This window comes from Cyanistes caeruleus, chromosome 10 (genome assembly GCF_971803275.1).
Source record: "Cyanistes caeruleus chromosome 10, bCyaCae1.hap1.1, whole genome shotgun sequence".
NCBI classification, from domain to species: Eukaryota; Metazoa; Chordata; class Aves; order Passeriformes; family Paridae; genus Cyanistes; species Cyanistes caeruleus.
In genome coordinates this window covers 10446032-10468912 of record NC_141710.1, presented here as the reverse complement: position 1 = coordinate 10468912, position 22881 = coordinate 10446032, and the positions used below count along the sequence as shown (strand labels likewise).

The 22881-nt window shown below is 38.6% G+C and overlaps 1 protein-coding gene and 1 long non-coding RNA gene across 3 annotated transcripts; one reads left to right on the top strand and one right to left on the bottom strand.

Annotated features, from left to right (window-relative positions):
• Positions 1–262: 262 nt before the first annotated feature.
• Positions 263–21475, bottom strand: GRK7 (G protein-coupled receptor kinase 7). 2 transcript variants are annotated; one of them, XR_015274725.1, is made up of 5 exons: positions 20727–21329; positions 19549–19986; positions 6392–6663; positions 4049–4227; positions 263–2306 (listed from the first exon to the last, which is right to left on the bottom strand). XR_015274725.1 is itself a non-coding variant. In XM_023933165.2 (4 exons), the coding sequence occupies exons 1-4, from the start codon at positions 21327–21329 to the stop codon at positions 1964–1966; spliced, it is 1656 nt and encodes a 551-aa protein (XP_023788933.1). In that variant the 5' UTR covers positions 21330–21475; the 3' UTR covers positions 263–1963. The 2 variants fall into 2 exon arrangements, 1 of the variants encoding a protein (XP_023788933.1); XM_023933165.2 differs by lacking the exon at positions 4049–4227 and having other exon boundaries at positions 20727–21475.
• Positions 21196–22873, top strand: LOC111933518 (uncharacterized). Its single transcript, XR_015274726.1, has 3 exons — positions 21196–21281; positions 22575–22646; positions 22785–22873. It is a non-coding gene; the product is annotated as an uncharacterized LOC111933518 (long non-coding RNA).
• Positions 22874–22881: the final 8 nt, after the last annotated feature.

Here is a 22881-nt window from a genome sequence, read left to right as displayed (position 1 = left end):
CTGTGGGTTTCGTGTCACTTTGTGTTTTGTGGGTTTTTAAAAAATGTGTATAATAATACAGTTTTCTGTCTTGATTTCTTAAATACAGTATATTTACTACCCCTCTGAGACCTTTCTGCAGGTGGGAGCAATAAAAAATAAAATCAATGGATATCAATAGTGGAAGCACTCTTGTAGATCCATGCCAGGACAACATCACTGTTCTCTTCCTCTGCTTTTCACCACCTTTCAGGATCATCCTTCTCAATTAAAAGACCAAGTCAGAATTCAGCTTATATTGTTTTAAATTATTGACAGAAAGTCTCCATTCAAAAGGCAGACAATTTTATGCTCATAATTCATGAAAAGAATTACCCACTAATCCTAAGTAACACTGTTCTTGAATTTTCACTTGAATATTAAGTATATAAAACACCGGAAAAGCAAATTTAAAAGAAAAAAGAGAAATTATTTTTCTACTCAGAACAACACAAAGTATTACTAATGTATTACTTAGCTGTGACTAAAACACTTACAGTATTTAAAATTTAAGAGTTTGGGATGTGCTATTAGGTTACAAATAAATACCAACGCTTTGTGCTGCACATGACAGACCTGAGTACAGAAGACGTATCTACAGGTTTTCCTCTTCTAAAACTGAAGTGTGAGTTAATCCCAGTGTCTAGTTAAAATAAGTCCTTGAGTTCAGTAGGAGGTTTGCTGTATGAAAAACAGAAAATGGGGCATTTGCAGCCTCCAGGACTCCAAGGAATGAAGTAGTTTCCACTTCCACCTTAGTCAATGGAAATTGTGGCTGGATAGATGACAGTGACCAGCATGTGCAGGATCAGTTTTAAAAGTTATGCAAAGAACAACTGCCTATTTTCTTACCAAAGAAAATCAGCAGGAGGCATCTCATGAGTAATACACTTCACCAGTAGCAAGTATTCATAGCAATATTCCCAAGTAATTGAATTTAGATTGCCATAAAATTGAAAAATAAAAACCCTTCAAAATTTGTATGAGAATCAATAAACATTTGAAGATAGTTTTGACTTGCATACACAACTTTTTCACCATTACAGAATGTGACAGTATAATGTATTTTGCAACTTGAATAAAAATCTATATTACACTGAAATAAATGTCTTGTAAAAACTCAATTACAAATTGCTTTGGTCTATCTATAGCTTAATTTATCACCAAAATACAGAAAAATTATCAGGAGATCTGATATAAGTTTAAAATTGCCAAAAAGAATGTGTATTTACTTATAAATACATTTTCTTTGTATATAGTATTATCACGTATAAGAATACACTTAATAATAAATAAATGCTTTATTCCAATAAATTGGTGCAATCTTATCTTCACTCCATTAAAATCACTTTTGCAAAGAGTTTGATCCTGTTGTTCTTATTTCCAAGTGATATGTAGAGCTTTCTTTATATCTTATGACAATTTGAATATATTACAATAAACCACTCAAAAACTAACAGAATTTAACAGACTGGCTAACCAGTAAGATTCCAGGTTTGACAGGTGTATGAGCTCCACTGTCCAATATTACTTGAAAATTAAAAAAATCCTTTCTGAAAACTGCAGAACAAAGAGGAAATGTTAGTAGAAATAACAAGAAAAAAGAAAGAAAACCAATGAATCACTGAATTCAAAACAGTAATCAGTCATATTCAAAAGCTGTTGCCTCTTCACTCCATCATTGTTTTTTGTATTTCAGAATTCCTATTCTAAGCTTTTCGGAGAAATATGGTTCTTCATTTGATACATCACCAATAACACAAAATATCTCCTTTCTTAGACCAAAGGAAAACAATACAGTCTATTCAGCTGGTGGTCCTACATAACCTGTCAATGTCACATTACACTGGCTGGCTCTTCTCAAACAGGTGTACTGAGTTTCTGAAACAGAGTCAGAATGTGGAAAGTTCTGAGGTGGTTTCTACTCTTTTTAGTAATGATATAATTACAACAACAAACAAACTCCTGACTTAGCTTCCCCTCCGTTTGCATAACCTCCAGAAACTACTCTGTTGGGATCATTCAGTTCGTCAAACAGTCCTGTTTCAATGATTTCTTCCTGCCAGGGTATAGGGACAGCACCTGTTGCAAACTTTTTGAAGAACTTCTTGTCTTTGTCATCAAACTCAATTCCTCGTATTTCAGAGAAGTCAGCAATGTCTGCAACATCTTTGGCATAGACAACTGATGGATCTGGCACAAATGGAGGGTCAATAAGGTTTGCCTCTAACCTGTGGAAATTTATTGTTTTGAAGAAGCTGTGTTTTCTTGGGTCATCATCTTCATTCCTGCAATAAAGCAAAAGTTTGTTCATCAGTGTGTTTTGTTCTCAGAGAGATACAGGGGTGTCTGTGTTTTGTACATGACAGTACTTTATATATGTACATATATATATATATATCATGCAACACAAGTCCTTTTTTCCTAACCAAGGAATGCTGAATTGTACAACATAAGGCAAGAAGCTGCAAACATTCTGATCCCATTTCTTGTCACTGCACCTCTCAGGGTAAATCAGCCCAGGCAAGGTGCCACACAGGAGCTGCAGTGCTGCATCTGGGATACTCCATCCACAGCTACACTTCCACCAGAACTGAACCTATAGCAGGGTGGGGAGGGAGAGTATTGGATTTACTGTCCCACATAGGAAGGTCAGTGATTGGCTCTGTATCTATACAGTTAGGAGTACCTGTACTATAGGGTAAGAATATGTATTAAACCCTAGAATGGGGTATATTGGGTTAATATATCTATAGGCTGACTCTGAGCAGCAGTAGTCTGAATAGGAAGCTGGTGACAAATGACAATTCTCATTTTATCTTAATTCAAAGCATCTACACATTTACATCCTAAAACGCAGTTATGTCACTCAAATAATTACTCCCACTTATAGTGACTGTTCATTCAAAATAACTACTCTTATAAACTAACAAAGAATTTTTTAGGCAAGAGCCTCACAGATCATGACATTAACAAAAGTATGTGTGCCACTGTCACAAACATAATCCTTTATTAATATAGTTAAACCAAATAAAAAAAAAACCAGAAAGGATTAAATCATTGCAAATGCTTAAGTTAAATAAATCTTATGAAAAACAACTGCAGACCTCAGGGAAAACTTCAGCTGTAAAAGACTAGTGAATTGTTTCACTGTAAGCCTATAGAGAGACTTGTAGGATGTTTTCTGGTGATAAAAATCATCTGAGCCTCAAATGTGTGCTTGTTGAAGCATGACTGAAAACCACAGCTTTTGAACTATGCCTCTAGTGTCAAGGCATGCAAAGTCTGAATTTGGAATTCTAGAGAAAGGAGGAGCACAGAGGAGCACTGTCTCTTCCATACCTATGCATTCTTTGTTTAACACATTTATGGATACACTGCTCTTGAAAACAGCAATATAGGAAAACCAAATTTGTCTGTGTTTTGGCCTCAGAAAATGGTAGTTCTGAACACATTGCTTTTTTCTTTTCCAATCTCCTTACAAAATCAAACTTAGCAAAATGTAAGCCCTCAAGTATTTCAAGAAAATGTTCTTTGAATAAAATGTAATGCAAACCTTTGGCAAGTCTTTTCTTTGCAAGTGTGCAGAAGCACCATACAGAAGCAGTAGGTTTGTGTGACTGTAGGAAAATCTTTATTTTTTTAAATCTTAATTTCCATGCATGCAGAACAGCTCATCCAGCTTGGCACTACTGCCTGCTCCTCATGCTCCCCTGCTGTGCTTCTGGCCTGCCTTGGTGCTCCCTGGGCACAGCAGAGATGAATCCACCAGCTGCTCTTTTCAGCCCCTTGCAAGAAAATTGTCACTTTACACCTCTGCTGCCCAGCTCTGAGCAAGCCACTACCAGCTACTACACCACCATGAATGATCAGGGTGCCACAACCTGAAGAATGATGGTTGCTGCCATCTAGGCATGCTAGGCAATGAAAAATACTGTTTTCAAACCCAAAGCACCATATTATGAATATACAGATTAGGGATCTTAATTTCTACATATCCATAGGCTTGCAAAATCATCTCCTACCTTACCTAGCCAACGATAACCATGTCCTTGAGAAGCCTGGCATGATTTCTTTACATCCACTGTTAGCCTGAAATGCATTTCAGCTGCTGTTCAAATCAACTGGTGTCCTGGGACACTGGTGAGCCAGTAGTGCTGACTGGGCAGATGCACCCACAAAAATCTCCCTTTATTTTACTTTTCCTTTCTGTAACATAAACCAAAAAGCACTAGAAGCTGATGGAGGCTCTAAAATGGATTGCTGCAGTGTTCCCCATTCTGAAACCATAAAAAGTTAAAAAATGTAAAGCTACATGAATGCCATCTACTGGAACTGAGACATCTTCCAACTAGCTGGAGATGAACTTGTGCTCATTCCCTGTGAACTGCATTTTTACCTAACTTAAATAGGAGGAGTAAATGAATTCACATGAAGTTGGTCAATTTTGTATTCTTCCACTAAAATAAAATTAAAAATCACTTTAGAGGTTCGGGATTTGAGTTAGTCTCAAAAAGCTTGAGTGGAGAAAAGGGGTTACATCTTTCCTGAGTTAGTGAGTGAAATCACATCTTCAATAGAAGAGTGGAGTGTTTTAAAAGGTCAGGTGTACAAAATAAAGCTGTCTTTGAGCAGCTTTAACTTATGCAACAGGCACTGCTGCGGATAACTCAAGCTCTTGTTGTCCTTAGGAGAATTACAGTGCTAATCTTTACATAACACACAGCTGTCCTGAATAGTGTTGTTCACCTTCTCTAAGTATGGCACATCAGAGGAAGAATATCTTAAATAGCAGAAAATTAAAAATACTATGTGCAGTAACCTTTCTGTGTACATTTCTCATTTTGCTGAGAAGTTGTGGAAGAATAAGCAGAGAGAAACATTTTAAATTATTCCCCTGGAAAAGGCAATGTGGTTACAATACGTGAATCATCTGTTGCTGGTTTTGTTTCAGACTTGCTGAATGAACTCAACCATGTCACTCACAATTTCTAAATTTCATTTTCTCCTACTCTGAAATTTGTTTACTTCACAAAGTGCTGCAAGTCCAAACGTCTGCAAAGTATGCTGATTTTTAGTTAGAGTGCTCTGAATGTTTTTGTGTTAAATTTGCATTTAAAAAAAAAGCTTTTAAAACATAGTAAAATAATATAGATTTTGTATTAAACATATTCCATGTGCTGCTGAAAATAACTTTTTTCTGCTGCCTTGCACAGTTGCTGGGAAAATTAACCAAGCACAAGAGTGGCTATCTTCGTTTAGCAACAGAGTATTAAGAATATGTGTATTAACAATCTATTATCTTTCATTAGAGTTAATTCTTTCAGACAAATGTTTGCCTAGCATTCTGAAAAACTATTCCATGTTGTTATGATATATAAATTTAGAAGACTATGCATTTTCAAGGAGATCCTTTGTCTATTCCACCTTTAGACTGGAAAAGCACCTGATACATATATTTGTATTAACAGATTATTCAAATCATGGTGTATTCTAAAGATAGGTACTATTGGTTTCCTATTAAGTTTTTACATTTTTATTGTATTTCTTTAATTTGTCTATATTGCAAAAGTAGATCTGCAATCTGTCTAATCAGAAATGCACTAAATTATTTATACAAACACATGCACATATCAGAGGCATCAGAGCTATTACAAGTTAAACATTACAAGGTTTAGCCTTGCAATTCTCTTCTTATTGAACAGTTCCCTGAAACTGCTAAGTCACAGACATATCTACCAGTCTTCATCAACCCAAAGCCACCTCTGAAGGGCCCGGAGATGTTTTGCTTTATAGGAATTTGTGCCAAATATTCTTCTCACTGGGATGAGTCAGGATGACCAGAAGTTCTACAGAATTTTTTTAAAGCACTTGAGCAAAGCAGAGGGGTTAAGGTCTCTCCAGTAAGAAGCCAATGACGCAGCCTTGCAAATTAGATATCCGCAGGGAAGAGAATCCACATTGCAGATTTGGATTTCTGCCCACACCATTCCAGTAAGCAATACAGCCTAATACTCTGCATTCAGTCTGCACTAGCAAGGCTGCAGGTATCCACTTAATAATATCCTTTATCTTAGGAAAGAATGTGTAAGAAAAACCCTTATGATTCTTTCTCCCAAAACTATATAGAGTCTAACACAGAAAATAACAAGAAGGCAACTCCTGTGAGTCATCTGGAGTGAGGATAGATGATCACACTATTGCAACAACATTCCTTATTTCCACATTATCTTCAAAACTTTCCACCTCTTTCTGAGAAGTGAAAGGGAAAATTCATTACTCTGTAGCAAGTGAAATCTAACCCATTTTGTGCAATAAGTGAAATAACTATATTGTTTGCAGCTTTAATCTCTGTTGTACTGGGAAGGCATACCTGCTTCCTAAACGGTCCTCTTTTTTCTTAGCCAAAAACAGCTTACAAATATCTTTTGCTTCCTCTGTGAAGCTGGCATGTTCAAATTTCACCTCATCTTCCAGAGTTCTTCTTCTAACCTCATCCTTATTGACCTTTTCTTTGTAATCCTTGAATGGTGTTCGCCCAGCAACCATCTCATAAATAGTACACCCCATAGCAAACCAGTCCACAGGATAGCTGTAGTCCTCTTCCTTCAGGATTTCCGGAGCCATGTAACCGTTTGTCCCAGCCTATTGCAAACACACAGACAGATTTACTATACAATGTCAATAGTGAAAAGCATACAATTAAACAGACTAGCCTATAATTCTTCCAAAATATTACTAATTCTACTGCTACATTTTGAATCTAGAAACTCTGTGGTATAACTTTTTTAGCATATGGACCATATCTCTCTTTAAACATCTTGGCACATAGGAAAACTGTCTTAAATATGCTTTTCAGAGGTGAAATGTCAGTGCTATTTCTACCTAGAAGTGGTTTATTCTTAATTTCATGGCTAGCTTGCTTTCTTCCTCCATTTTATTATTTTTTTAGTTAAAGATATTCTTAGTTTTATTGTGTAAACACAAGTAACAATCAATTTGAAAAGATTTGAAAAAAATACAAGAATCAGGCAAAATAATCACTGATTCCCACCCTGTGCAATGGTTATAACTGGTCCAACACAGGGCTCTACTGCCAGTGAGAAAGTTCTCATCAAGCCAGTAGCTGAGCTGCAATGAGGAAGTTCTCACCTCCCTCTTGCGGGACCAAGCCACTTCCCTCTTGGTTTCTGGATAAATGTTCTACCACCAAGGGCCAAGAAAAACTCTTAAAAAAACCGTAAGAAAGTAAACCTATAAAAATTGTAATTCATAAATTACACACACTTGGGTGAAGGAACAAGTTCATACTTCTCAATTAAAAAAATGAACTGAATAAATCCTATTTACAGAACTAATGGCCCCTTCTCTGAGAGAAGAAATGGCCACTCTTTGAGAGTGCCTGCTTTCTTCCCAGCCCAGGCCTGCCACTTTCCCCTTGGGGGACAAGCTGCAGTTTATGAAATAGCTCCTGCTGCCTCTGTCCCCAGGGAGCTGAATCACCTGGGAAGGAAGTGAAGGGATCAGCTCTCTCTCTGCTCTCTGCTGCACTGTTACATGACGGAGGATGTGGGATTTCAATTGCAACAGCATTTCCTCAGCCGAACCCACATTTACTGCTGTGTCTCATGCTCTATATTATGTATTTCCCAGATGCAGCTAACAGTGATAACCATGTCAGAAGTTGCTTGAAATCTCACATCTTTTTTAAATACTGGGATTGATGAATTACCAGTATAACAATTTAAAATAAAAAACTGTGTCTGTACAAAATCCCACTAAAGCTTACTCAAGACAGTCATTATTACTGCTATCAGAATACAATCAGTGACAGAGATTCACTCTAAAGCAAAACAGTTAGAAAAAGGTAAAGCTAAGCTCATTCGGACAAATTCCATTTATAAAAAGCACAGCTCAATGGATGAATTTTATTTTACAGGGTTGGATAACCCCTCTGATTTTTGCAAATTTAGGCACAGTACTTCCAAGTCAGGTCCCCCCTTAACTTCAGCTTGTGTCACTACACATTATGACATATGATGTCTCTACTATAAACAATGTGTCCAAGAGGGAACATTTTAGCATCAATTAAAATATAAGCCTAACAGACTTAAAAAATTAAATCCACTTTATTTTATCTCTTTGTAATTTTTTTTTACTTTTAAGGATATAGAGAAAAATCCTCCATATGGTTGAAAAACAGAAATGAGATAAGAAGAACAAAAATATCAGTCAGGTTGAAAGCAAAAGGAAAGGTTAAAAGTGAACAGTTGCCTCCCTCACTAAAGCCACAGAAGCACAGAGGAGCAGCACAGGCACTGCAGCTGCTGACATCATCACACAGGTAATTTGTACTGCTTACACTGGGTTTCTTCAACCAAAAATATTGAGAGATACCCTAACAGTATTACATTTTAGGTATGATTACTGATTTGTTCTGGGAAGGGGACAAATGCTCAAACCACAGACCCCAGATCCATCTAGCCTCAGAAAAACCTGGAAGGGAGAGGTTGAAAGTAGAGAAATTTTGATCCAAAAGCTTGCACACAGAGCTCACTGTAGATTAGTAAACACAGCTCTAAATAGGTTTCTGGAATTTATTTTTTTTTTCTCCTTCTGGGAAGCAATAAACATTCTTATTTTTTCTGAGATGAAGCTGGAGCACTAATGCCTTGAAGAACTATAGAGTCACATTATAATCAAAATGTGCCCTGACAGCACAATATGGTCCTTCTGATAAGAGATTACTTTGCTGCAACTGAGCACCATCATACAGAACTTGGATACAGCTAACATGGAAAAGTCAGAAATCTACTGTCACAGATGTGTCTCAAGGCAGATCCTTCAGACTGCCTCTTTCCTTCTGCTTATGTTTTCTCTTCCACAGCTGTTTTTACAAAAGAAGTAGTTGCCAAGTAATTTCAGTCTCTTCCACGGGCATTCTCAACATACCCTCCAGCAGGACACACCATCTGGAAGAACACCATGCTTTGACATGCTGCTTGTGTTTCTCAAGAACAGAGAAGGCAAGGCCATCACCACAGACCAAAAAGACAGCAGGACCACAACTTAATAGACAACAGAATGGACCAACAACAGCTTCCCCTCAGACTAAAGTGACAGGCTGTGGATGAGATTAAATGTAAACAAGAACTAAACTTCAGCATTCTAAATTAGTAGCATTGAAATACTGAGCTGCTACTGAGTTGATCCAACTCCATCTGATAAAGTCTAGAAACATATCATTCCTCTGATATGTGAAACCATTTCAAGTCAGAATTTCATGAGAGCTGGTTTTCTCATAGAATTTCATCCAAACTTGAATCTAAAAACAAATTTCTCCCAACCCTGAAGCTTTCCTTCTTTTCACAATGAAGCAACAGGCTAACAAGCAAGAATCTAAACCTAATCTCAGAAGATTTGACATTTAAAACCCACTAAAACATGACAATTTTATAGCAGAAGCAAACATTTCACAAGTAGTGAACAGGAATTTTTAAGGGGGAAGAAAAAGAATAAGGGTGGAGAAATACATTAATCTCTATTTTTATCAAAACAGGAAATTGAAGAAAGGAAGAAAAGAGCTGAAATTTTAGTCTTTTCCACCTATTTCTCTGTATGTGTAGTTTTGGCAAAATCACTGGGGAAGAAAGGTGCTAAAGCCTGTATTAGAGCACACAAAAGAGAACTTATTCAGCACGTGGAAGAACATAGATCCTTCAAATGGAGATTGAATTCTATCTTTAGAATTAGAGGGAAAGTAATACCTAACATACCAGCGTTCAAGGGAAGGTAATACTTAACATCCTACACTAATCATTATGGAGAACAAGATGTAAAAATCAGATCATCTTTCCAGTAAAAGAGAATCTACAACAATAGGAAAGGCAGCCTCAATAACCTCAGGAGAAGTTTATCTAAGGAGGTAAAACAGAAGTTTTGTGAAGGAAGTTTTTAAACTGTACAACTCTTACTAGCAGTGAAATCTGAACAACAAAACATAGTGTATTACGTGGAAAACTTATCCAAAGCAAAAGTGAATAGAAGAGAATTACTCTCTGCAGGCTGTGGTGTAAGTAAGTATACTGTAAACTATATTCTAGTGCAAAAATAATAAAAAAAAAAGACAGAAAGCAAAGAAATTAAAAGCTACCACAAAAGATAAATGCATTATTTTTTAAAGGGGTCTATTTCCCATGGGATGGTATTGAATATTTAGCTCAGTTCGAATTATCTGACCATGCCTCAGAAGGCATGGGATACTGATATGCCTATCATACAAAATAGGTCTGTATGATTTTGCAGATGTTTTCATTCAGTACAATTTAGAAGCAAATTCAGAAGCTGTATTAACTGAAACACACTTTTTCTTACTAGATCTTAGTTTACATGGATAAATTTAATTATTTCATTTGGAACAGAGAAAATAAAAAACCCATACTCAAAGTTAATTCCTTTGTTGTCAACTCTACACTACTAGGATGTTGACCGGGTTTTGATGGAGACCAAGCACATTCTTCTCTTCTTTCCTGTACAATTCCTGGTAACACAAGGTAGCATTTGAATATATATGCTAACTAATCAAGGGATCTTACAGAGTCACAAACACATGGTATTACACCTTCACTGACCTGGAAACATCTATTGGGACACAATAAATAAAAATATCACAAAGAAGACAAAGAATGTTATATTATCCCAACTTTTTACTAGAGACAGAAATCTTATGCCATTGTAGAGGCACAGAACTTTTTGAATCGCAGTCAGTATGACACTAGCTATTTTTTGCTTGCTCTCCATCTAATATTGTCTTTCATGATAAGCAGGATGCCTTACTTGCATATGCTGCTTGAATTATAAAAATAGTCATTACATTTCAGTCAATTAAATTTTAATTGACCTGCTTTTGAAAAAGGTTCACAGATCTATTTTCCCTTTATTTCACTATCTTGAGAACAGCCCAAACGACAATTTTTCAGTAATCCTCTAAAATGTAATGACCAAATGCTGCCCCTGGTTACATTAGCAAAGAAGTTCTGTTGAGTGGAATTATTGCTTTGAGTGTGATTTGACAGGGCATAGTAGAAATGACTCATCTGAAAGTATACAAATGTTTCTTTTGTGAAATGGGATCCTGCATAAATTTTTCAAAGGTCACATAATTATATTCTTTTAGTAATTCAAGATGCGATCCTGAGAAGCACTAAGTGCACTCAGATCCCAGAGCTGTCAAAGGGCACTTGGCACAGCACACTCGGAGCAGAACCAGGCCCGTGGTGCAACAGCTCACACACCCTGGGACTGCTGTCCTGCCAGGGGACAGCCCCTGCAACACCGCCGCTGTGCCAGCTTCCAGCAGGTGCAGGCAGCAAAGAGAGAGAACTCTCTGCAGCTTTCAGCAGCACAGAAACAGGCAAATGGGGAGAAACAAGATTTAGATCTTGCTACCTTTTCCCACAGATCTCTGCAAAACAAACTCAATTGATATAACAAACCAAACAGTAAAGCAAATCAGAATGTCTATCTTTTGTTTGCCATGGCACAAGAACTGTTGAACAGAGGAAAAAAAACAAGCTGAGTTTAGCTCTATCAGCTGTTTCCTGGGGCTCGGTCCTTCCTTCCTCCAAGGGGTGCCACTGCCTGCTTTGTTCTCTTATCCAGCTGTTCCTCCATTCCTTCAGCAATGGCCTTAATAGACCCTGCAGGAATGCAGGAACAGACCACAGAAATCTCTTCCCTGCACACAAGCTAACAGGCCCTAGATGTGGAGAACAACACTGATCTGCCTCTTTACTCCCTTCACCATCTTAAGTCTTCTCCCAAGAGGCACTGTGAGGAGGAACAGAGCGTAATTTAAACGAGTTACACAGAATTGCAGTTCCTCCAGTTTCTCACCACGCATTCATACAGTAACAAGAAACCAGCTGACCCAATTAATAGGCAACTATTTTTTAAATTTTATTTTAAATAAGATAAAGCTAAATGTAAATAGAGCAAAAGGCACTCTGGAAAGTCACACAGAATAAAGCTTCTGGCATACTGTTAATGCTTAGCAGGGGGAGGGACCTTCTGATGGGATGGTCCATCATGTATTGTTAGGCTATTGATTCAGAAGAACACAAGGAGGACTCTTCAGAGTAGCAGGAGAAGATAATAAGAAAGACAATACTGGAGCTTAGGAGCTACTGAATCCCACATGCTTATGTAAGATTCAAGAGCAAACTTTTTTTGATTTTCACATAAGAAGGTAATTTTCGTAGGGAAAGTTTTGTGCTTTAAAAAAAGTCCACACAGGCAAAAGCACAAAAAGGACAAACCAGATTTTTGCTATATTAGAAAGAAATAAAAAAATGGCCCTGGGTTCAAAGTCACTAACTGGAATAGTAAAAAAAAATCCAGCATTGGTTTATAATGTTTTAAGCTTGGCCATCAGTAATCACTGAAATGAAGGAAGTTGCACAACAAAAGAAAGCCACTCTCTGCAGTAGGGACTGCTGCCTGTGTGCTCCTCCTAGGGAAGAGCAATAGACATGGTTACAACATGGTGTCAGTTTAGATTTACACTGCATGGAAGTCAAAGGGATAAAGGGCTTGATGAAGGACAATCCAGTAGCTGGGCACCAATTCTAACTTTGGATTCTAGATCAGCTCCCTGCTTTCTTCCTGCATGATCACACATAAACCTTTCCCTCAGATCCTGGCTGAAAAGAGAACCTGCTAACACTCCCAGCTCAGTGAAGTGTCATCAGAAGACATCAGAAGGTGTTCACAGACAGGGAAGCAATCAGACATAATAGGATGGAGCATTTAGGACAAACAGAACACTTAGTAGAGAGTCTTAAGCACACAATTAGAATTCAAGAATTACAGTGGTTCTCTAGTCTTCCTGTAACATGATTTTCCCTTTAATTTCCTTCTATATTTCTTTGGATCATTTCCCATCTGTAATGTAGAAATAATACCACTTCAGAGATATTTGTGGTTTCATTTTTTAATGACCACAGAATATTCCATAAACAGCGTTAATAAGGGAGAGAACTCTCCATCTACTTAGCTCTGTCTGTATTTATGAAGCTCTTCATAATGAATGCAGATACTGTCTCATGGTACCATTCTTCCTCAGAAAGGGGACGCCAAAGAGAAATCTGCATTCTGTGACATTGTGACTGAGGGGACAGGACTGCAGGCTGCCCTGGGAAGGGCAGGGGCCCTCCAGTGTAGGTACAGCCACTGTAGGTTAAGCAGTGCAAACGTCAGTGAGGCCTGGAGAGTTACTGCTGATCACCGAAATCCACAGATTTAATCCACCTTATCTTCCAAAATTGTGACTAAGGTTGGAGGTACCATTCTTCAAAATGTAAGTCCAAGGAGATGGGTACTGGCTGCATCAAACCAATGACCCACACAGCCAGCTCACTGTCTGTGAATTACATTCACACAAGTGAATACATAGGGAAGTCTCTAAGAGGCTGGTGTGTACATTGAGACTCCTCTTTCCTAGACTCCAACTATTTGCAGTTCAAGGGCTTCCACAGATAGAATGGTTTCTCTCGACAAAACTTTTTCCATCAATTGTCCACCTGCATTCTCTTGATATGACTACAGTATTCTCTCTGCCATATCCAAAACTGCAAGAGGCAGAATGATCCCACAAAATCATTTTTGTTCCTTCACTCATGATCATGGCATTCATATAATTAGCTTGGAAAAGATTCTAAGATCATTGAGCCCAACCATTAATCCAGCACTGCCAAGCCCACCACTAAATAACGTCCTTAAGCCCCACATCTACACAACTTTTAAATTTCTCCAGGGATGGTGACTCCAGCACTTCCCTGGGTAGCCCGTTCCAGTGCTTGACAACCCTTCTGAGGAAGAAACATCCCCCAGCACAATTTGAGGACATTTCCTCTTGTCCTATCAGTTGTTATCTGGGAGGAGAGTCCAATCCCCACTTTGCTACAACCTCGTGTCAGGGAGTTGTAGAAAACAGTGAGGTCTCCCTGAGTCTCCTCTCTCCAGTTCCCTCAGCTGCTCCTCACCAGACTTGTGCTCCAGACCCTTCCCAGCTCCGTTGCCTCTCCCTGGACACTCTCCAGCACCTCAATGTCTTTCTGGTAGTGAGAAGCCCAAAACTGAATACAGGATTCAAGGTGCAGCCTCAGCCGTGCTGAGCACAGGGGCACAGTCACTGCCCTGGTCCTGCTGGCCACACTATTGCTGGTACAGGCCAGGATGCCATTGGCCTTCCTGCCCACCTGGACACATACTGGCTCATGTTCAGCTGGCTGTTGACCAACAACGCCCTTTTCCCACTGGGCAGCTTTCCAGCCACTCTTCCCCAAGCCTGTAGTCTGCAGGGGGTTGTTGTGACCCAGGTGCAGGACCTACTGCTTTGCCTTATAGAACTTTTATCATCAGCCCATCAATCCAGCCTGTCCAAATCCCTCTGCAGAGCCTTCCTGCCCTCCAGCAGATCCATATTCCCACCAAACTTGGTGCTGTCTGCCAACTCCCTGAGAGTGCACTTAATCCCCTTGTGCAGATCATCACTGAAGAAATGAAACAGGGCTGGCTCCAGTACTGAGCTCTGGGGAGCCCCACCAGTGTCCAGGTACCAGCTGGATCAAATTCCATTCCCCACACTCTCTGGGCCTGGCCATCCAGCCCGTTTTCACCCAGCAAAGAGAGCACCTGTGCGAGCCATGAGCAGCCAGGTTCTCCAGGAGATGCTGCGGGAAACAGTGACATAGGCTTTACCACAGTCCAGACACATCCACAGCCATCTCCTCATCCACAAAGCAGGTCATGAAATGAGATGACACTGGTCAAGCAGGACCTGCCTTTCCTAAACCCACACTGGCTGGGCCTGATCCCCTGGTTGTCCTGTATGTGCTGCATGATCACATCCACATCACAGGATGATCTACTCTGTTGTTGAAGTTCTCTGGTACCAAGGTCAAGCTGACAGGCTGGAAGTCTCCTGGATCCTCCTTCCAGCCCTTCTTGCGGATGGGCATCGCATTTGCTCATGTCCAGCCAACTGGGACCTCCTTGGTTTTCTGTGACTGCTGGGAAAGCCATGATGGGAAGTGACTCAGTGAGCACTTCTGCCTGCTCCCTCAAGACCCTGCATAGGTCCCAACTGGCCCCACAGACTTTTGTGATGAGGCTGCATTCTGTAAAGTACGTTTCAGAGATTAAAAAAATCTGAAACACCTAGCATGATGACGCACCTCATAACAACAATTTTTAAGAACAAAGTTCTGCTAGTAAAAACATCACCAATTTTACATGTCATACTTCAAAATGTATAAGCAAAACAACAGCAAGCGCCTCTAATTCTGAGCAAAGAGCTGTCATTTTTTCAAAGTGCAAAGGAAGAATAAATTTTTACAGAATCTTATCCAATAAGAATACCATGTGATAATGAACAAAGGTCAACTGTAGAATAGCTTGCTGAGTTATTTTTTATTTCACAAGTCTAAACCCTCCTCCTGCTTTTCAGCTGCCTTGAAATTAAACTGCAAGTTTCAGGAACATCTAAATAGATTTCCTTGTGTTTTCCTAAGAAATAGAATCTTATAATAAACAAACATACAGGAGGGCAAAAGGACATTTTGAGTAAGATTTTAACCAAAACATGTTTTTCCTATAAAAATATTATGATGTCCTTCAAATATATAAAACATAGCACAGGAAAACTGTGAAGAAGCCTGAAACCTATGAAGATATGAATGCACTTTTATAAATACTACAAAAATATGTTTATGTTATTTTTCACAGTTATTATGTCAATATTTAAGCTCTCTGGCTCACATGCATCTGCACAAAAGTTCTTCTTCACATTTACATGCAACAGTTGCTTTTCACAAAAGCCATACCCAGTAATGGCAGAAAATTCTTCCCTAAATAAACAGCAAATACACACTAACTTCTGGAAAAATGGAATTAACTTGAGATGGAAGCTCCTCATTTCTGTCATATGCAAAAAACCCCTAGTGCTGGAATCAAGTGTGTACGTAACTAGACAGAACACTTCGCCTGTGTAAAAGCCAGCTTTGCAGGTCTCAAGTTCCTCCTTGTTGTCCATTTCAATTATGTAAGACAAAGAATATAGTAACATTTCAAAAGCCATCATTTTAAGATACAAACTAGTTCCTGCAGGGTCTCATCAACAGATCAGATCAGATGCAACACATACATATATAGGAAGTCATAATGACATTTAAAGTCCTGAACAGTTTATTACCACTGGGTAAGAGTTTATTCCTGTTTGCAGCACTGTCAGTAAGAGCTCTGCCTGAGCAAATGTGCATAGACACATTTCTTGGTAGATTGCACAGATGCATGTAGCTATCATAAGAAGATTCCATAAAATCCATGTGTGTTTAATGAAGGAAAATTACATTATAAGTAGCTTTTAACTGTTTTCTACTTTTATTTTCAAGACTGTTATTATTCAAACTTGTGTATTTTAATTTTTTTTTTTTTTTTGTGATTTCTCCATTCCAAGGCCAGCTGGCAGTTCACAAAGACAAATCAGCACACTTAGTGAAATTCAAGTTTTCTAAATTTTGTAATTATTACTGTATCAATTACTTAAAACTACAGTATAAGTTCAAAGTACATTCACACAGAATGCTGGATGTTTCTCCTTGCTGCTTTAGTAATTGAAAAGAGAGGGAGAAAACTAAGGCTGGGTATCCAACTCATTTAAGAGCTTTGTAAGGAGAACTGTTCCTGAAAGCAAGGTGTGTTTAATAGTTATGAGCAATTGGTATGGAGCACAAAAGTGCTTTCAAAAGGGGTGTACGTAATGGCAGTACTTGAAGGATACCAAGGCTACTTCTTCAATTATATAAATACTGAATCATCAATTGCACAATGCTTTTTTTGAAGCATAAACACCCTTTATTTTTTATTAAGACCACGTTGAAATCATCAATCTAAAATTCAAAAAACCTTTTTACCTACAAAGAACATTTCTTTAGCTGATGAACAGTATATAATCATTATCATTTTGTAGAAACCCTCAATGAAAACTTGGAAAATGTCTAAAACAGGAACTCATTAACAAGCTTATTACTTGTGCCATGTGATAACCTAATCACCTAATAAGATTTACAAAAGGGATTAATGGATCCTCCACCTGATGTATGGGTGATGTGCATTTATTCATACATGAGAGGACAGGAATTTATTTTGAAAGCAAAATAAATGTAATCTTTAATGGCTTGTATAGCTATGAGAGTGTATAAAACTTTCAGAATTCATCAAAATAGTGTATTTTTTTTTTACAATCTTTAATGAAATGAATACACGGATAAATCCATATATTATATTCTATAGATCAGTAGAAATATCCCTTAATTAGTGACTGAAAATTATAAGCTTTAAATTGTCATTTGAAACCATCATCTAAAATCTAGAAACAGCTTTATGATATTAGGCACTTAGATGTCAGTACAAAACAGATTTGGCCTGGAAGGAATATATATTCTGCTTTAGCTTATAACAATGCCCTTATAAAACTGTGTCTGCAAAATGGTGCAACTGATTAAATTTAATTTCGTAAATCTGTCTTGGAGCCATACATTCCTTTGGGTGAAAAAAGAAAAAGTGATGTCTGTAGGTTTGGTTAAGTGATAAAAATTTGGTAGTCTTACTTAAAAAGCATGTTATGATGTAAATATTCAGATAATTTTAAGTCAGAATGTAACTATGATTAGTAGACAAAAATTAATTTAAGAGCATCATTCTTCTTTTATTACAGGAGTACGTGGTGAAGCTTAATGTAAGTTTTGTAAATGTGCTCTTTGGTCTTCCTGTGTACAACATAAGTATAAATAATAATAACACCCAGCTCTCATATAATATTTTTAGAAGCTTTCAAATACGACTGTTTTACAGAAATGAAAAAAAATTACAGGAATTCTTAAATTAACTCATTTATAGTTACAATACAAAAAATGAAAAAAAACCCCAACGTTTTAATCTATCTCCTATTTCAATATAATGTATGAATAAAACTGCCTTTAACTGCAATTTCTTACAATACATTACAAGTACATTATTCATTGCAGTTTTTGCTCTAATAAAAGCAGCTATGTAATGGTGAATAGAGCTTCTAAAACCAACAAAAGAAAAGGCACTAAAAATTTGAGGGCTGTCATAGAAGATGAGTAGGTACAACCATCTTGTCCAATACTGCTTTGAGATTCTACCATAATACCAACAGAAGTGGTTACATATTGCTAAATACACTCTTTGAGGTTTTTTTCCTTCTGCCAAACCCCACATATTTGCAAGTAAGAAAAACTACCCTTTGACAAAACTATTTGGTCTGATCATAGCAACTACATGCCTCTCTATGCAAAGCACAGTAAGGTTTATACCTTTGGGCTCACTGATGAAAATGCCATCTTTACAAACAAAGCAACATTCTCATTTCACATAAGCTCTACTGAGAAACCTGCTTTAGCTTCCACAGAAGCTGTATTTTTGTATCCAAAACATTATGCGGTTTTACAATTATTTACTATCTATGCAAACAGCAATTTCCATACTTTCTTTCAGTGAGAAATAAAACCATTCATAGTACAAACTTCTTCAATTGCCAGGAAAAGATCCTTCAAAATTACTGAATTTAACAACATCAAAAGACATGCACTCAAACATGATGTAGAAGGCCATTAGTGGGTCCTCTTTTCTACTGAACTTCTAATGTGAACTTGGGGACTTTGACATACACCAGTTCATAATGTTGCTTCCATTTCTTCATATTCTTAGTGTATTTCAGACACATTCTCTCATTATACACATCTTTAAGCTCCAGATATCTTGAGAGAAGTATGTCTTTTTTACAGTTAAGCTACCTGAATACATATTTATTGTGTAAATCTTCTGACATTACTACAAATCCAGGTTAGTTTGGGATGACCACAGGCACAGCTGAAGTGCTGCACAATCAAATTCACACAAAATCCAGATGGTCATCCACCTTTTTCTTCCACACATGTAGACATGCATGGACGTTTACAAACTGTTGAGTCTGCTAACCTTTTCAGGAATTAACTTGTGTGGGGAAGGTTGGAAATAATTTATTATGCAACACCATGCACACCTACAATACAATCAGTAGCATTACTTAAGAGTAACATGTAAGAAATTGTATTCTCCTAGGAGCAAAAGTGGAACACAGAAGAGTCATATCTTTGACTGCTGTTCATTAAACAATTGGTTAAATCCCTGACTATGTGGTACTCCCTAAGGCACAAAACATCTGCCTCCCTAAAGTCATTGGTTCGAGAGCTTATCTCAAGGGAAAAAGGTCAAGTAGATTCTACTGTTTCTGTGCAAAAGAAGTTATTTCACCACATGCAGCAGCTAAAGAGTTAATAAACCTAATCTTACGATCCATCTCTCAGAGTGAATGACTACATTAGGTCTTTAGCAAAGAACCAGTTCCAGGGAATTTAGTCTTGGACTTCACTTCCCACTGGCCACATTCAAAGAATTTGTACTCACCCTCTGGGTGATGCTTTTTCCCTCTTTGACTTGCACTGCCAATCCAAGATCAGACAGTCTGCAATTCCCATTATCATCCAGGAGGACATTCTCTGGTTTCATATCCCGGTACACAATTTTGATGGAATGGAGATGCAGAATCCCACAGGTGATCTGAGCTGAATAAAAGATGATCCTTTTCATTTCCAAACCCCTTTCTCCCACATTGTAGATGTGATACTTCAGATCCCCTCCATTCATGAGGCTCATAACAAGACACAGATGGGTTTTGGTCTCATAGGCATAAGCTAGTGTGACAATGAAAGGGCTGTTGACCTTCTCCAGAATCTCTTTCTCCAGCAGTGCCATCTTCTCTCCACTTTTCTTTTTCAACCTTTTCTTATCCAGTTTCTTGCAGGCATACATCTTGCCAGTATTTTTGACCTGGATGGCACAAACCTAGAGAAGATGCACATGGAAAGGTAACGAGGGAATTTTACACAGAGACTGGAAAATCAAGGGTAGTAACAGGCAGGAATTGGGGAATCACTGATGCCTTTTAGTAGCTGCTGATGCTAACTTCTGTGAAGGGTATATTAGCACAAAAACCAAGGAAAAAATAAGCGCACAATCAATTCTGTTCTGGACCAGCAGTATATGGTGACCCTGATGCAAAGGTCTTGAGGCTGCCACATGTATTAGCAAATAAAAGGAACAAGGACAAGAACAAAAATCTATAACCACGAGAATAAGCAGCATATACAGATTGCATCTGTACAGTTAAACTCTCAAAAAATCTCCATACTGCAGCTTGGGAACAGATCCTGATGTGTGTTTTTCCCTAAACTGCAGCTAGGAATTACCTGGGAGTGGTGTGAGATAGCACGGGCTAAGATGATGTCAAGGAGCAGTCTAATAGTTAACTACATGAATATTCATGCAAGTTTTTTTAAAGAAGACTGCTTTTTTACAAAAAAAAGCATTGATACAGAATAAAAAAATGTTAAAGTAGCTTTTTACTAATAAGAGTCTCTACCACAGTATAAATAACCCAGCCTGATTTCTGGAAAATGGGCAATCTGAAGGGGCATGTTTTACAAATCTTCATACAATGACTTAATCCACTGCTCTTTGTAAACCCACCTACTAGTATTGAAAGGGGAGAGATGACTCACAGCCGTAAAAGTACAAGCTCTTACCTCTCCAAAGCCACCTTTGCCCAGCACTCGGAACTCAGAAAAGTATTTATCAGTTACTGGTTGCTTCTCAAACACCTTCCATTGGATGAATTTGTCATAGAAGGGGCTGTTCTGGAAATCCTGGAAGGGCTTGTCTTTAAAGAAGACTTTGGTTTCCTCCTTGGCCAACTGCATGATGTTCTCATAGTCTTTTGCAGCAGCTGCTTTGCATTTGCTGACCAAGTCAGAGCTCATGAAAGACAGATAGTTTTTGGCGCCTTCCTTAAGAAAATTGGTGACAATATTCTCCATGGTACTGCTCTTGAGACTGTCCTCTGCCAACTCCCAGTTTGATACCTCATCCAGGAAGTCCCTAGCTACCAAATATTCTGGCACTGTCTCTAAGAAGTCTCTGAAGAATCTCTTGCCAATGGGCTGCTGTTCACAGATGCTGTCATAGTCACCAGCAATGGACTCTCTATGCTGGCTACACTCCTCAATCTTGGGCAGCGAGAGGCTCTTACGCCTCTTTTGCATTTCCTTGGTGTCTCCTTCCCCACTCTTCCTTGCCTGGAGGTAGGCAGTGTTGGCAATGAGGTTGTCGAGCCCCCCCATGTCACACATCTTGGCAAGCCCTTGGGGTGGCAGAGCCTGGTTCAGACAAAATGAGTAACTTCCCAGGAGCTGTGCTGTAGCTGCACTGCACTTCTCCCTGCTAGTGGTGTGTGAGAGCTTCTGAAAAACACCAGGGAGACTAACTGCTTTTGCATTAAATACCTCTCAAGGATTTTCACTAAGTACCTTTAGGTATAGGCACCATTTGTGGAAAGTGACTGGTAAGAGGTTTCTCTGTAAGAAGCTTTGAGTTTGCTATGTATAGCTGAGGGATGACATCCTAGGCAAACCTTCCCACTGGCAGTACCAAATGCACGTGGTTTGGCTGGTGTTTTTCAGAATGGGCCCAAACAACCTTTAAATGTAAAGATTCCTTCTACATGCACTGGCTGCATGGAACATGCATAGATTCCTGGCTACAATACATGCACTCTCCAACTCAGGGGCACTTCGGCCATGGTCAGCAGGACAGGCCTGGATCTCCCTGTCAACATCAAACACCAGCAGACTAACAACTGGTTTTATGAAAAGCTTTTATCACAAATTTGCCATGCCTAAAAGACCTTGACATAAATGAACATGAGATGTTGAGCTTTAAATTACCACACAATTCAATGCTCTGAGTATTCACACCTCCAAAACTCAAGTTATACTCAACATCAGTGACTGAGCCCCACAGACAGCTCATGAAAACCCTGCTGCCTCGTGTGGCTCTGTCTGAGTAGATTACATGCAGAGGCTAAGGACTGCTGCTGGTCTAAAAATAATGATCCTTCTATACGAAACAACACAGCTCTGACTTCATCTCCTACCCACAGAAAAAAGAAAAACACTTCAAATGAACAGCCAAATCTTGCCAAGGCACTTCCATATGTTGTTTTGGCTTCAGTTTATTTTCCCTGCTGAGCTTTATGACAGAAAGTGGTTGGATGAGAAGGTGGCAACAGCATATAGCTGAGGTGACATCAACAAAGGGACAAAGCTGATTATAATCAAGTGAAGGCAAATTCCACCTGACTTCACTTGCTGGCTGCCTCCCAGGACGCATTTTTTTTCCTTTCAAAAGAATAAAAATTATGTGTGGCACTCACTAGGCTAAGCCCCCTTCTGCTGTGGGGTCAGGTGATTTGGCCGTTAAAACTTTCCTTAAATATAAGGAAGGTATTATGAGAACAAGAAAAGAAGTAACACTGGGGTCAAGCTGTACTCTTGAGGTCAAGGTCAAGTTTCTTTTTTCTTTTTTCACAATCTTAGAGCAAGCTGAAGAGCTGAATCACAAAATCTAAACATCAAGCGTAGTAAGAGGCACCTTTCAGACTCCCTACAGTAAGTGTTAAGCCCTTCTTGGCTGCTTTTTGCCACTCTACAACCACACAGTATTTTGTTTTTCCATGCTTAATCCTGTCTGCATTGAATCCATTTGACATACAACTCACGCTTGTACTCTACAAAATTCCCTTGGAGGCGTTTATTTCCAGGAGTGATGGAGAGGATCATTGCAAACTGCTGTGTGTGCACGAGAACCGGGGGAATGTAAGGCAGAGACTTGAAAGCCTGGCGA

Bases quoted from the DNA above. Each gene is read 5' to 3' on its own strand.
- GRK7 (XM_023933165.2), bottom strand. From the start codon at position 21,329: ATGTGTGACATGGGGGGGCTCGACAACCTCATTGCCAACACTGCCTAC. The intron at 19,987-20,726 runs GTAAGAGCTTGT...CATCTTCTCTAG, and splicing joins GCAAAGGTGGCTTTGGAGAG to GTTTGTGCCATCCAGGTCAA. The intron at 6,664-19,548 runs GTGAGTACAAAT...TGTTTGCAATAG, and splicing joins GAAAAAGCATCACCCAGAGG to GCTGGGACAAACGGTTACAT.